Consider the following 16,299-nt stretch of genomic DNA (forward strand, 5'->3'; position numbering starts at 1 on the left):
ATTGTCTTTTAAAATACTGCTTCAGAGCAGTAAACTTGGGAAAGATGTCCCAAACAATAACTTTTTAAAGGGCATAAGTAAAGGATTGAGGAACTGTAGGGTATTTTGTTACTGCCCTAAGTCTGGACAATGAGATAAATAATATAATAGTAACAATTGTATATATTTATGTACCAAAAACATCCAAAGCATTTGTACCTGTTGTATCATTTAATCCTCAATAGAACCTGCTAATAAAAGTACCATTGTTAGGGCTGGAGGGATGGCTTATCAGTTAAGGCATTTGCCTGCAAAGCCAAAGGACTCAGGTTCAATTCCCCAGGACGCATGTTAGCCAAATGCACAAGGTGGCACATATGTCTGGAGTTCATTTGCAATGGCTGGAGGCCCTGGTTGCACCCATTCTCTCTGTGTGTCTCTTTCCCTTTCTTTCCCCCCCTCCCTCTGTCTGTCAAATAAATATATAAAAATTAAAAAGTACTGTTAGCCTCATTTTATAGGTAAAGAAATTAAGACTTGGTGGCCTAAATTAACTTGTTCAAGGTTATAGAGCTATTAAATAGAAATTTAGATATTTTCACTGGAGGCCACATTTGTTACCATTATGATGTACTGATTAGGATAGGAACCATGCCTTTATGAAATCACAGAACTAGTTGAAAGAATGGAGGAAAGGTAACCAAGAGACAAGTGACTTCCCAAATCCCCCTACGTTAAGTAGCAGAATTAAAACCAAAATACTATTCCTTCTGTATCCCTTCCTTTATTACTGTCCTTGTTGCTGGTACAAAACAGCCCAAGGGAGGAAATATTTCTTTCAGTTCACTATCTATCCATCATGTGAGGGAAATCGGGGCAGAAGCTGGAAGCAGGTAGTCTTGAATCAGTAGTCAGGAAGCAGAGAGAACTGAATGCTGGTGCTCAGCTCACATTTGCCTTTTTATTAATAATTATATACAAGTATGAATGTTTATGCATTTTGGTCATTATTCCCTCTCATTACCTTCTCTTGTTCATCCTTCCCCACCCCCACCCAATTTCATGGGACCCTTTCTTCCCTACTAGTCCCCTTCTACTTTGATTTTTTTTCTTGCTTGTGTATCATCCTAATATTGTGCAGGTAATGACAACCACTGAGGTGAATACCATGGCCACATCACGTCCAGAGAAAGCATTTCATAACACTCCTCTTCATCTTCTAGCTCTTACATCTTTCCACCCTCTCTTCTGCAGTGAACCTTTGAAGGGCTGATAGAGATGTCTACTTAGCACTGAGCACTCAACAGTAACTTGTTCTCTGTCCTTTGACAAGTTTTGAGTCACATCAGTAATTACAACCCACTGCAAAATGAAACTTCTCTGATTAAAAGTAAGAGCAATGCTTATCTAAGGGCATAAACATAAATATCTAGCCAAATATCTGTAGTAACTTCCCTTCTAGCACCTGGTACCTCCTCAGCTATATGCTTTTGACCAGGTTTTCAGTGCTGGGCATGAATTCCTCCATAGAGCAGGACTCACATCCAATCAGAAAACAGTTGGTTACCCCTAGAACAGTAACTCCACTGTTGCACCAGTGGGCACATCTTGCTTGGCTGGTCATTTGGGTGACTCACAGTGTCTACTACTAGGTAAGACTTCATGACTTCCTCACCCAGCCTCCTGTATAGCTCAATCCAACACTATGGATCACTGTCTCCTTTTTGTTCACTGCATGATATGGTGCTGCCCACAGGGTGAGTTTCCATCTTAATTAACTCAGTCTAGAAACTGGATCATTCTAGAGTCAGTCATTGATAAAAATAACCATGACAGTGCCTGCTGTTCTTTTTAGCTATTCCTGTCATGTTCTCATGGATGGATAAATTTGAGTGGGTCTTAGTCAGATGTTTCTCCAAATAAAAATTTGATTTTCATTCATTTGATTTTATAACTGAAGGCATATTGCTCTGCATAGATTTTTAATTAATTAGAAAATGTTTTTTATTTCCCTGTTTTGAAAGTATTTCTTTATTTGTAGGACTGAGAAAATTAGCAAAATACTGATGAGATAAGCAAAGTACACTGAGTTAGTCCTGGGGGATAATCTTGTATATATCTTATCTAATTTTAGATGCATTCTTATCACACTCATTAAAGTTTCCTCCTTTGTGTTAACTGAGTATGTTAAAATTAAAACAGGAGATCAGATTAGTTTCATGTTGTCTTGGGATTCTGGCCATAGTGAGTGGATTTCAACAGTTCATTTGGTTCTGTGATTGATCAGAGTATCCACCATTCATCCACAGAACTGGATATTAGCAATACATGTAGTATATTTGTCATTTATCAGGTTTTAGGAAAGTATATTTTTAAAAATATATTTATTATTTATTTGAGAGAGAATAAGAGAAAGAGACAGATAGAGAAAGAATGGGCATGCCAGGGTACCCACTGCAAACAAATCCAGACACATGAGCCACCTTGTGCATCTGGCTTACATGAGTCCTAGGGAATCAAACTGGGTCCTTTGGCTTTGTAAGCAAGTGCCTTAACCACAAAGACATCTCTCCAGCTTCATAGGTGAGTTTTTTAGAGTTTTCATGGTTGTTGTCTGGCTGATTCTGCTATTGAAGTAGAAGGAAGACAGAAAAGCAACTATATCATCAAATAGTAGAGCAGCACTTCCCAATCCCTTTAATATCAAGGAATTTCCATTTTAGTATAAAGTTCCATAACTTTATCCACAGCTTCTTTAAAAAATAGCTTTAAAAACTGAGAGATTTACTTTGTCAAGTTTTATTTACCATATTTTAGGCTAGTCGGAATATACTTAGCTATGGAAACACTCACATATTACATGGGGAGTTGCTGTCTATTTTGTATGCAGGAGATGCCCAGTATTGTCTGGCTTTTTTTATTTTAAATTCTAAAAAACTGAAGCTGTATTGTATATTCTGTGCAGTCAATAAAGTTATAGGCATATAAAGACAATTTTTTTAATATGATTTAAGAATTTGGGGATCCGGGCGTGGTGGCCGTGCCTTTAATCCCAGCACCCAGGAGGCAGAGGTAGGAGGATCTCCATGAGTTCGAGGCCACCCGGAGACTACATAGTGAATTCCAGGTCAGTCTGGGCTAGAGTGAAACCCTACCTCAAAAAAGAAAGAAAGAAAGAAAGAAAGAAAGAAAGAAAGAAGGAAGGAAGGAAGGAAGGAAGGAAGGAAGGAAGGAAGGAAGGAAGGAAGGAAGGAAGGAAGGAAGGAAGGAAGGAAGGAAGGAAGGAAGGAAGGAAGGAAGGAAGGAAGGAAGGGGAAAAGGAAAAGGAGGAAAGAAAGAAAGAAAGAAAGAAAGAAAGAAAGAAAGAAAGAAAGAAAGAAAGAAAGAAAGAAAGAAAGAAAGAAAAAGACTATGAGCATTTAAACTAAGTGCTGAGGGCTGAAGAGGTGGTTCAACCATTACAGGTGCTTGCTTGCTTGCTTGCAATGTCTGATGGGCCTGGTTGGGTTTACCAGTACCCATGTAACACCAGATGTATAAAGTAGTACATGTATCTGAAATTCATTTTCAATGGTAAGAGGCCCTGTTGCTCACATTCATTCATCCCTCTCCCCACTCATAAATAAATAAAAATATTAAAAATAAATTTAAGAAGCTACATACCTGGACTTAAATCCTAGAGTTCCTATACTTATAACTAAATGTGTGACCTTAGGACTGTGGATCGGGTCCCGGCACAGCTTATCACATAGTAACATCTCATTAACTATTAGATGATGGTTACACATTCAACAGAATTAGTAATTCATTAAATAAGGTACACTATGCCAAACTATGACCTTCTGAACAGAAATGCTATAGTTGTGGTAAAGTTTGTTTTTCTGTTAAATAGGAAACTGATGACTACAGGTATTTTGATCCCAAAATGCTGCGAGGCAATGACAGGTAAGCAGTTTTTGTCTTACATGATTTGTTGTGGTGTTTCTCTCTGTGAAAAAAAATAATTAATTTTATATTATAAAGCAGCAAAAATTCAACTGTAGAAAACTAAGGAAATAGTATATGTACTCTAATCTCATCATTCAGAGATGATCATTAGTAGTTTTGTATAATGAGTACATACACACAGAAATACATTTAGCTGTTCACTGTTTGTGAAATGGTATTTCAACTAGGTGTCAGGGAAGAAAATTTGGATAACATTTTTAAATGAATGTAGTTATTGGACCAAATGTAAGAAGGAAGCTTTATATTGGAAACAGTTGTGTTAATGTTTTTTATATAGTAAAACCTGAGAAACTTTGCTACAAAAACACTTTATGGCAATGAAACATTCTGTTTATAATTTCTGCTTTTATGATAGGCATGGTGTGGTAAGATACATTTTACTTTTCAGGAATTGATTCATGGTGATATGAAAAGTAGCTTATAAGATAGAGAATGACTAGATTATTAAAGTGTTTGGTAGTTCACAGTATTACTTTTCTCTAAATTTACCAGAAATGCTATCACAGAAAAGTTGCCAATACGAATTTGACAAAGAGCAAATAGTAGAATGGAAAAATGAGGACTGACCACCAGTAGAAACTGGGCTTCTGGTATGAGTGATAGAAGTGCTGGAGTTAGCTGGGGGTGGTAATGCGCACTGTGAATCCCAGCACTTGGGAGGCCGAGGTAGGAGGATCACTGTGAGTTCAATACCACCCTGAAACTGCAATGAGTTCTAGGCAGTCTGGGCATCAGTGAGACCCTACTGAAGGGAAAGGTGGGAGGGGAGGGGAGGAGAGGAGAGGAGAGGAAAAGAAGAAGGAAAGGGGGGAAGGAGGGAGAACTGAAGTTAAGAGTATCATACAAATCTATAGATACATTTAAAAAAAATCTGATTGCATACTTGAAAAGAGTGGGTCTGCAGTACTCTCCCTATGTTGATAATTCTTGCTTGTTTAGCTAGCTAGTGCATATAGTTTGCTTCATAAAAGCTGAAAACTTTTTTTTGTTTTGTTCTGTTTTCAAGGTAGGGTCTCACTCTAGCCTAGGCTGATCTGGAATTCACTATATAATCTCAGGGTGGATTCAAACTCATGGCAATCCTCTTACCTGCCTCCTGAGTGCTGGGATTAAAGGCATACACCACCACGCCTGGCAAAACTAAGAACGTTTTAATCTTGCATGTAGCATATGCATGATAATAAGAAGAAATATTAGTATTAGTAAGACAAATAAGCCCAAAGTTTTATTTTTAAAGAGCCTTCCCATCACAAATTTTGTGATTGATAACTAATGATACTGTGATATTTCAACCTCAGCTCTTTTCATCTCCTCTCTCCCCTCAGAGAAACTTAAAAATTCTGGAGGAAAATTAAACATTTAGGAGATATTTTGGCCCAGTAACCATCTAGACCTTTCTGTGGACTATCTAGACAGGCAATATAAGTAAGGAATGATAATAGAGTTGTGTTCTTCCACTGGATAATTTACTTTTGAGGAAAATCTAAGCCATCCTTGTAAATCACACTGCATAGTCTGTTTTGTTTAGGACTCAGATAGAAATGTAGTGTGCAAAAAACTTTTAAAAATGTCTTTTATTAAAGATCTCTTGAACACCAAAAGAATATTTTTAGATATATGTCATAAAAACAAGCTATAGCAAAATATTGATCTCCCATTTTCCCTTTTGGTCCTGATAAATATCCACATGTTCAGTTTTTATGCAAACATAGATGCCCACTAACTACCTCATTATTTTTTGAGTATGGTGAGAGTTTAGCACATGGTCCCCTGCTACCCCATAGGGACTAAGACATTTATGACCCTATAGTGATTACCATAACCCCATGGAGGAGGACCCCAGGGTATCAGGAGTTGGAGCAAGGGGATAAAAGTGTATAATCTGATGTGATATATATAAAATGTTCTTTTTTAAAAAAAAAGACCTGCCATGTTGCTTTACCTGTGCCCATACCTCCACTCCTCCACATGGGAGCTGTTGTGCAATCTCAAAAATTTTATTTCAGAATCAGGGTGGTTTTGTCCCTTTCCAACACTGAGATATCTGCCTCTTCTGGCTTTGTCGTCTACAAAACGTAAGATTCCACTGCCCTTCTTAGGTGGTCTCATAGTGTTCATAACCATATGTGAAAGTAGAGTCCCCATTCTCATTGCACCTATAAAAAAAGCTAAGGGTGAGATTTTCAGTACAGTTTTTCTTTATTACAGCTCAGTTCCTAGGAACAAAAACCCATTCCAAGAGGTAAGTTCATATAAAAATTCTCCACTTCTAGGAAGATGACAAGGTGACTGACCAGGCCTATTGAGGGAATATATTTGTCATAAACCTGGCTTTATTATGAGTGTATGGCAATCTTGATAAACCCAATACTGGATACCCAAGTTTTGTTTCGTTGTTTTTGTTTTTGTTTCTTGGGATTGTTTGTTTGTTTTTGATTTTTCTTGGTAGGGTTTCATTCTAGCCCAGGCTGACCTAGATTTCACTATGTAGTCTCACGGTGGCCTTGAAGTGAACCTCCTACCTCTGCTACCCGAGTGCTGGGATTAAAGGCAAAGCATACACCACCACTCCCAGCCCAAGTTTTGTTTTGTTTTGTTTTGTTTTGTTTAATCCTTATATGTGTGAGAGAGAGTACATTTGAGTGTGGGTGCATGTATGCCACGACATGCATGTGAAGGTCAGAGAAGGCTCCTGTGTCAGGCTGAGTCATCGCCCCAGCATCTTTTTTTTTAACCTGAACAACTCTTATTTTCCAGATTTATAAGACTATACATAAATATTTTAAGTTAAAGTACCAGAAAAAGAAGTCTTTCAGGCTGGGCGTGGTGGTGCACACCTTTAATTCCAGTACTCCAGGCAGAGGTAGGAGGATCACCTGAGTTCAAGGCCACTCTGAGACTACATAGTGAATTCTATATCAGCCTGCGCTAGTTCGAGACACTACCTTGGAAAAAAAAAAAGTCTTTCAGATTGCAGTGAGCATTTTGTATGTGTTTTTTCAAACTGGTTCTAAAAACTATGACAATATCATGGCTGCATACTCATTTGAATAGAGACTTCTTAGTGTAAATAAATAACATGTTGAAATTATATACAAGGTTTTCTAATGCTTAAAGTAAGTAACTAAAATATTTAAAATATCCTTTGGAGAAGTCCTTTACATTGATTTTCCTATTGCTATTACTTAATTGAATAGTGCAGTTATTTTCCATACTGTACTAATAAACAGACAATAACATTTATAAATGTTTTTAGGAATAAACTTAATTAAGTAGCATCAGATGCTTGGAATGTAGTCTTTGGTTAACTGGTATTTTTACCTCTATTATAAGATAGGTCCCAGACATAGACACACATATGCACGTGCGCGCACACACACACACACACACACATTTCTTAAAAGTGAAGATCATCTTAACTGTTTCTTTCAACTTTTTGATTTCTGTTTTCATTTTTAGGCAATTGTGTTTGTGGTTGGAGGGGGCAACTACATTGAGTATCAGAATCTTGTTGACTACATAAAGGTATGGTTAGGCATTACCTAGTAGCTGCCCTGACCCTTGCATATCTACTTTTCTAAGTGGTATTTTTTTAATATTTTATTTTTATTTATTAGAGAGAGAGAGAATGGACACACCAGGGCCTCTAGCCCCTGTAAGTGAACTTCAGGAACATGTGCCATCTAAGTGGTAGCTTTTTAAAATCCTGCATACAAGCTAGACATGAAGACATATATATGCCTTCAGTTCCAGCTGCTCAGGAGGCTGAAATAAGAGCTTGGCACAAATCTGGGTAACATAGCAAGACTTCATCTCAAAATAAAAATGCCATATGTTCATTTTCCTATCATGCTTATTTTTTCTACTAAAATGTACTTGATCTGGAAAGTGATCTATCTTGGCAGCTTCTTATGACTGTACATATTTAGAGTCCTCAAGTGCCTCTTCAAAAACAAAAAATAACAATAATAATAATTATAATCCTCCTTAAGCCGGGCACGGTGGCACACACCTTTAATCCCATCACTCAGTAGGCAGAGGTAAGAGAATCACTGTGAGTTAGAGGCCACCCTGAGACTACATAGCAAATTCCAGGTCATCCTGAGCTAGAGTGAAACCCTACCTTAAAACAAAAATCAAAAACCAAAAATAAAAAATTCCCCTTACGATGATACATAGAACTCATTTATCAGAATAATAATACTCACTACAAGTCAGCAGTATACTCTAAAACACTTTCAAAGTAACAGAAGTGAAGCAGGAGATGGTTACCAACTGTGAGCAGAGGGAGGATTGCTCTCTGCTGCTCTGTGCTTCTCTGTAGGAATATCAGGAACCATCGTGCTGGCATTTTGTCCAAACAAATGAAGGAAATCTCATCTGGTGCTGAGGATCCAAATCTATCAGGGAGCAGCCGGCACTAGTTTGCTAGTTGTGTTTAGTAGAATTTTGAAGATGATGGTTTGCAATTGATTTTGGTCATATTCTCATGGTTTTTGTTGTATGATTTTTCCATAAGTAAGACTAGGGATCTCCTTAGACTGGCCTATTTAAAATGTGCCTTGGGGGCCGGAGAGATGGCTTAGCGGTTGAGCGCTTGCCTGTGAAGCCTAAGGACCCCGGTTCAAGGCTCGATCCCCAGGACCCACGTTAGCCAGGTGCACAAGGGGTGCACGCGTCTGTAGTTAGTTTGCAGTGGCTGAAGCCCTGGCACGCCTATTCTCTCTCTCTCTGCCTCTTTCTCTCTCTCTCTCTGCCTCTTTCTCTGTTGCTCTCAAATAAATAAATAAAAATAAACAAAACAAAATTTTTTTAAATGTGCCTTGGTTCACTATTGGAAATGAAGTGTATTCTGGATGGCTGAGATAGTGTCTTGGAGCAGTCCTAAAGGTTAGACCCTTCTAACATTTTCCTATGTTTTCTTTTTTCCTGCTCTATTGTGTCTTTTATCTTTTATTGATGGCTTTTCTGACTACATGCTGCCTTCAACAGTTTCACACTTTGGCTTAGGTTGGGCTGAAACTCACCAGTAACCCAGCTGCCTCAAGCTCATGGTAATCCTCCTGCCTGAGCCTCCCAAGTATTGAGGTCAGAGGCATGAGCCACCATGCCCAGCTTTTAGAAAATGTATTAAGCCAATGTCTATTCAGTTTAAAAATCACAGAGAAATGACCTGTGGCAATGCCATCATTCTTTCGTTTCTTGATGGGTTATCAAATTACTTTATAATATAAACTCTTGACATTACCAAAAGGAATCTTAACTACTTGGAAGTTTACTGTACACTTAAAGAAGGTACATATGAACAACTTGTGTAACTAGAAGTAATGATGTATATCTGTAACCCCAGCACTCTGGGGAAGCAGGAGGGTCAAGAATTCATGACCAACTTGGGCTATGTAGTGAGGTCCTGTCTTTAAAAAGCAAAAAGTAAGTAACAAAGGATTTACCTTTGATTAGCTTTAAGCATTGTGTTTACATTCCAGCATTCTGTCAATTTGAAAAGAAATTCAAGGTCACAAGAAGTAGAATGAGATATTTTTTAACTTACAAATACTGTGTGTTACACAAATGAGATTGAAATGATAGTTCATGCTGCATTAAAAAAAGAAAGAGCCAGCACACGCCTTTAATCCCAGCACTCGGGAGGCAGAGGTAGGAGGATCGCCGTGAGTTCGAGGCCACCCTGAGACTACATAGTGAATTCCAGGTCAGCCTGAGCTAGAGTGAGACCCTACCTCGAAAAACCATTAAAAAAAAAGAAAGAAAGAAGAGGGCTGGAGAGATGGCTTAGCGGTTGAGCACTTGCCTGTGAAGCCTAAGGACCCGGTTCTAGTCATGGTTCCCCAGGACCCACATTAGCCAGATGCACGAAGGGGCACATGCGTCTGGAGTTCGTTTGTAGTGGCTAGAGACCCTGGCGCACCCATTCTCTCTCTCTCTGCCTCTTTCTCTCTCTTTTGCTCTCAAATAAATAAATAAAAATGAAAAAGAAAAAAGAAAGAAGGAAAGAAACTTTAATAGGCATGGTGAAACACAACCATATTCCTAGCATTTGACAGGTAGAGGCAAGAGGACCAGGAGTTTGAAGCCACCTTCATATACATACACACATTTGAGGCTAGCCTGGGTTACATGAGACCCAGTCTCAAAGAAAAAAAAAAATTATAATCTCAAAGATTATTTTATTCAAGTAGTACAGATTGTATATTGGAATAACATTGGTCTACTATTTTATAGATAATTGCTAGTGGTAATCATCAGATTCTTTCTGTTTGGGTGCAACAGGAATTAGCAACATCTCCATGACATAATATACCACCTTTTGAAAAGATTCTTGTACCCATTTAACCACTTTATTCCTCTTTATCTCGTCCAATTTTAGGGTACACGACATACTTTAAGAATAATACTTCCTTCTACAGCCAGGCGTGGTGGCGCACACCTTCAATTCTAGCACTGAGGAGGCAGAGAAAGGAGGATTGCATGAGTTCGAGGCCACGCTTAGATTACATAGTGAATTCTAGGTCAGCCTGAGCTAGAGTGAGACCCTTCCTCCAAAAACCAAAAAATAATAAAAATAATAACAATAATACTTCCCTCTATATTTTAATTTTTAAAAGCCCAGCAGGCTAGAATATTTCCATGGGACTATTAAAACAATTTCTTGTTCTTCATTTGCATCTGAATTCTCTCTTTAATTTTAACAGGCAAAGCAAGGCAAGCACATCTTATACGGCTGCAGTGAGCTTTTTAATGCTACACAGTTCATCAAACAGGTAAAGGAGCTTTTGAGTTTGTAGTCTGCTTCTCTTAAGTGGAGCTGCTGTTGATATTTGCAAAAGAGAAATTTCTGAGAACTAGCCATTCACCTTATTCAGCCGAAACATGTCGTATAGTGGTAGGAGTTTCACCATAGACAACTTAAATTTCTGATAAGTAACCCTATTTTCATTATCCTGATTCTATGGAAAGGTAAGCTGACAAAGTTTAAAATTGGTGAGCTTAAAAAGGCAGAATTTAATTCAGCACTTGACTATATCCTGTCCATATCTGACTTTGTCAAGTGCATCATTGGTCAGGCCTTAGAAATTTTTAGCTGGTACATAGTGTATGCTCAATTGATCAAGTATTGCTTACTCAGAAATGTACTGGAAGCAGTGGCTGAGTGTGCTCATACTGTATACAATCCCTTTAGTGCCATTCCCACTATGTTCTCAGTGATCAATGGATCTTAACTTCCTTAGTTATCATTGGAATACTCAGTAGTCTGACCAGTAACGTCTAATCGCTTTTAAAATCTCCTCCTAGCATTTGTTTTTCAGCACAACATCCTTACCCTTATGTAGTTCTTACATTTTTAACATTGGTTTAGTGGGAATTCAACATACAGAAACGTTGAAGAGTTTTGCAGTGAACATTATTTTATTAATTTCAAAGCATGTAGATACCAGTGTCAATATCATTACCTAAAGTTCATTATTTTTTTATTCTCTCCTTATGGAGGTGTTATGGTGAGGACCCTCAGGGGAGACCCCATGGACACCAAGTAGCAGGAAAGGAGTCTTTATTAGCCAGCTGGCGACTACATCCAAGACTCAGGAGCCTGAATATCGTACCAGGCTGTACTTCAGGGATCCTTTTATAGGAGAAAAATCATAAGATTTCACATCTTAGTTTTCCATTTCAGAAGTTTAATAATCATCTTACAAAACCAAAAGTTAATTTCAGTTAATTTTAGAAGAAACAGAAACTTTTCCAGAATCTCTCTGTTAGGTCAGGACAAAATGGAGTCACCGAGGACAGCAGGAGGGCAACAGAGATGCAAGGAAGTGGGTCATCCACATTCCTCAAGAACCACTCAGCCATTATCCCTTCCTTGCCTAACAATGCCCCCGGTCTAGAATTCCTGTCCCCTTATCTCCCACCTGGTCACTTCTGGTCTCACACCCTATGGCTAATGTAAAGAACAAAGGAGTTCCTTCTCTGCCTCACCTTCCCCCAACTGAAGAGCTCTATATAGTGCACTATCTGTAATCTCAAAGTTGACTGCTCCACTCTTGAGTGTCAGTCCTGGCAGTGTTTTTCCCGAATAAAAGCTTCCATCTTTGCCTCAGAGTGGTCTCTGTGGTCTTGTCACTCCTGAACCTTATACTCCCCTCCCTGCATTTTTGTCTCCTGAAACTACAAGCAAGCAGCAGTTAATACAGAAGCTAAAAATTACATTTAGCAACCGCAAGGAAAACATACTGTCTTGTGGTGACCCATTGTGTTAAAGCAAGCCAAGCATAAAGTTCAAGGGCAGGTGAGACCATATCCTAAGGTTCCAGCTGAGCTGAACCTCCTTATACAAGTTCACAATATGGAGTCACTCATGTCCTTGTCCAGCTTAGGCCCTTGTCACAGAGGTAAAATTGACAATGAAATACACAGTTCTTAGCTGAACATTCTTGAGTTTTGCCCCATGTTTGCCCAAGCATTCCACAATCCTGTTAAGATCCAATGAGTTTTTACCATGCTAGGAAGCTCCCTTACTTCTATCCCCCGCCCCGCCCCCCCCCCCCCCAAGTAGGGTCTCACTCTAGCTCAGGCTGACGGAAGCTTCCTTACTTCTTCCCAGTGGATCCCTGCAAGTGCTTTCTTGACATTTTCCATACTATACTTTTTCCTAATCAAGGCAGAAATTAATCATATAAGTGAATTTATTTTGCTTGGACTAACTAGGGAAATCTCAATTTGTAGATTTTTTTTCTTCTCTCATTTATTTCTACTCTATTTTGTCTTGGTTCTAATTACTTTGAATTAGCTTTGTTCTTTTCCTACCTTCTTAAGTTAGAAACAACTTATTAATTTTAATTATTCTCTAAAATGAGAAAAGCTACAAAATTTAAATTCCTAATAGATACTACTTGAGCTGCATTCCACAGATTTTGAAGCCTTGATGTACCCATTCTCTGTCTCTCTTTATCTCTTCCCTGCTTGCAAATAAACAGAATTTATTTTTTATTTTTTTGTTTTATTTTCATTAAGTTTGAAGTATTTTGCAATTTACCTTGTTACTTATTCCATAGCCTAAATATTATTTACTGTTGTTTAACTATTCTAAAGGTTTTCTAAATACTAACTCTTCATTTGTTGTAGTCATAGAACATATTCCACTGTCTTGTTTTAATTTGGGGATTGGTTTGTTTGTTTGTTCATTTGTTTGTTTGTTTTTGAGGTGGGGGCCCTCACTCTATCTAGCCCAGGCTGACCTGGAACTCACAGCACGACCCTCCTACCTCTGCCTCTGTTTTAACATCTGTTGTTTTAAATGTATTCAAATTCCTTTTGAATTTCTCAACCCCATTGCTCCCACACACGGTCTAGTACTTAGTCACCTAATATTAAATACTTAATTCTGATTCTTCAGTCAAAAACTGAAAGATATTTTATCACAATTCTGCCTGCCCAACATGATACCAGTTGTGGCCTAACTCTGGCCTAACAGCCACAAAACCAGTGCTTTCCCTCCAGGTCTTGAGTTTCCTCTAGATTCTTGCCCTTCAGTTGTCTCCACTGCTTTTGCTTTGTGACTTCTGTATTTTTGTTTTAAAATTATAACTTACCTCAGGGAAGGTTCGTCTAGTAGAAGTTGACTTAGACTTCAAGAGTTGAAAACATTTTCTTCTATGTTTAATCATTGTTTAAAAATAAAAGTATGGGGCTGGAGAGATGGCTTAGCAGTTAAGGTGCTTGCCTGTGAAACCTAAGGACCCCGGTTCAAGGCTTGATTCCCCAGGACCCACGTTAGCCAGATGCACAAGGGAGTGTATGCATCTGGAGTACATTTGCAGTGGCTAGAGGCCCTGGCGCGCCCATTCTCTCTCTCTCTGTCTGCCTCTTTCCCTCTCTGTCACTCTCAAATAAATAAAAATGAACAAAAAAAAAGTACGTGGAGAGTTATCAGTAGTAAAATTGCTCCTGATATGATATTTCTCTTCACCTTTCTTACTGAGTTTAATGTTAATTTATTTCCATGGTTTTTATGTTCCATAACTTTGTACTTACTGTTTATATTTCTATGTTGGACAGTGTTTAATGCAAACATTTGAGATATCAACTATTTGTAAACATTTAAAAGCATACATTAACTATAACATTTTGTTCTAGGAATATAGTAAATAAAATAGGAAGCCTAAATTTGAGTGTGTTGAAATGGATTTTTTAAAGTGTTTACAAATAATGTTTGGATTCATAAGCTGCTTTTGTTACTTAAAATTGAAAGTTATGTATATTTTTATTGTTTTCTTTTAGCTGTCACAACTTGGACAAAAGTAATACTGAAGGACCTTACTTGGATAATCTACTTGGAAGTATGGAGAAGATATTTCCTTCTCCATAACAGTACCTTAACAGTGCAGCCTATCAGAATTGTGAATTTTTAAAGACATTCTACACTTCATATACTGTATGCTGATTTAAATTATCCATCTCAAATACTTTTAACAATGTTTATACTTCTGTCATTTGACAAGTTGAAAATTACTCTGCAAGGGCTGAAGAGATGGCTCAGCAGTTAAGGCACTTGTCTGCAAAGCCCACGGGCCTAGGTTCCACTCCCCAGTACCCACATAAGCCAGATGCACATGATGGCACATGCGTCTGGAATTCATTTACAGTGGCTAGAGGCCCTGTTGTGCCCATATTTTCTCTTTCTTTCTCTCTCATTCTCAAGTAAATAAATATAAATAAAATATTTTTTAAAAATACTCTGGAAGTAAGGAAAGTTCTAGCCAAACATAATACTAAAACACCAGGTAACAGGTGAAGCTGGTAAAACTTGAAGATTAATACAGTTGTTACTAGATAAATCTCTGCTTATATACATCTCAAGTATAAAAGTATTTCCTCAATTCGTTGGTCTCCCACATTGTCCTAAATTCTAGATGGTGATTTTTAAACCGCATTCACATCTCTTTTCTCTAGAATACTTATGTACATTTTATCAACAAAGTCTATCTTTTATATAATTTTCATAGGGCAACACTAACATGATTTGTGATGGCCAAATAAACTCATCCCTATAAAGTTCTGAATAATAAGTAAAGTAAGTGTCAAACTTGGTTCCAGCTTCTATGTGCAGCACCAGGAAAGAATTTTCAGCATGTATTCAGTATTCACTCATTTTAAATCAGACACTAGTAATCAAGGTAAGAAATTATTTTAATTTTTATTTATTTATTTGCAAGCAGAGAGAGAGAGAGAATATGAGTGTGTCAGAGCCTGTAGCCACTGCAAACAGATTACAAACGAATGCGATCCTTTGTGCATCTGGCTTTACATGGGTACTGGGGAATTGACCCCGGCCATCAGGCTTTGGAAGCAAATGCCTTTAAACCACTGAGCCATCTCCCCAAGCCCCTGAAGTTTGATAGTACTAATAATTATAATATGGCACAGCTTTTATATTAATTGTAATGAAACATCAGTCTCATGGAAAAACATCTTGCAAAAATACACACTGAATAAGCCCCAAAGCATTGTTAATAAGCTACCTAAATACGACCACCATGTGAACAGTGACTACTCACTAAAAGCCTTTGAAAGCTAGATATGGTGGTGCACGCCTGTAATCCCAGCCCTCTTGAGGCTGAGGTAGGATTGCCAGAAATTGAAGGCTAGCCTGGGGCTACAGAATAAGTTTCAGATCAGCTAGGGCTAGAGCTAGAGCTGCCTCAAAAAAAAAAAAAAAGCTAAGGAGATGGCACAGCAGTTAAAGGCATTTACTTGCACAGCTTGCTGGCCTTGGTTTGATTCCTTACTACTCATGTAAAGCCAGATATGACCAGAGCGCGCTGTATTTATGTGGTTAGTTTGTAGCAGCAAGGGACCCTGAGTGTTGTACCCTACTCTTTTCTCAATAAATAAAGATTGGGGAAAAAAAAGGGCGGGGGGGGCTGGGGAAATGGCTCAGTGGCTAAGGAATTTCCCTGTAAAGCCTAATGACCCAAGTTCAATTACTCAGTACCCATGTAAAGCCAGAAGCAAAAGTGACACGTGCATCTGGAGTTCATTGGCAGCAGCTGGAGGTTCTGGTACATCTATTCTCTGTGTCTATCTATCTCTCTTGCTCTCTCCCTCCACCTTTCTCTCTGCTTACAAATAAGTAATAAAAAATATTTTTTAAAAAATTCGGAAGCCACTGCATAAACTCTTTGAGTGTCTCCAGAGATTGTGGCTAACAAAAATAACAGCTTAAGTTGCCTGCCAGTTTGTGTCACCCGAATCTTGTCTTCTTAACTTTGACCAGTATGTCTCAAGAGGAGCTAA

General features: G+C 38.2%; 1 protein-coding gene across 3 annotated transcripts in view; it reads left to right on the top strand.

The window, feature by feature from the left end:
• The window catches only part of Scfd1 (sec1 family domain containing 1), a 116,730-nt gene extending 101,638 nt beyond the window's left edge, over positions 1-15,092 (top strand). For 2 of the 3 annotated variants that reach the window (XM_004661853.3, XM_045154613.1), the window contains 5 exons: positions 3,872-3,924; positions 6,196-6,229; positions 7,447-7,512; positions 10,698-10,766; positions 14,284-15,092. In XM_004661853.3, the coding sequence (XP_004661910.2) occupies positions 3,872-3,924; positions 6,196-6,229; positions 7,447-7,512; positions 10,698-10,766; positions 14,284-14,307 (246 nt within the window). In that variant the 3' untranslated portion in view covers positions 14,308-15,092. The remainder of the gene's footprint in view (positions 1-3,871; positions 3,925-6,195; positions 6,230-7,446; positions 7,513-10,697; positions 10,767-14,283) is intronic. The other variant, XM_045154612.1, reaches the window with a different exon arrangement.
• Positions 15,093-16,299: the final 1,207 nt, after the last annotated feature.

Source organism: Jaculus jaculus, chromosome 7, assembly GCF_020740685.1.
Source record: "Jaculus jaculus isolate mJacJac1 chromosome 7, mJacJac1.mat.Y.cur, whole genome shotgun sequence".
In the NCBI taxonomy this organism is placed as follows: domain Eukaryota; kingdom Metazoa; phylum Chordata; class Mammalia; order Rodentia; family Dipodidae; genus Jaculus; species Jaculus jaculus.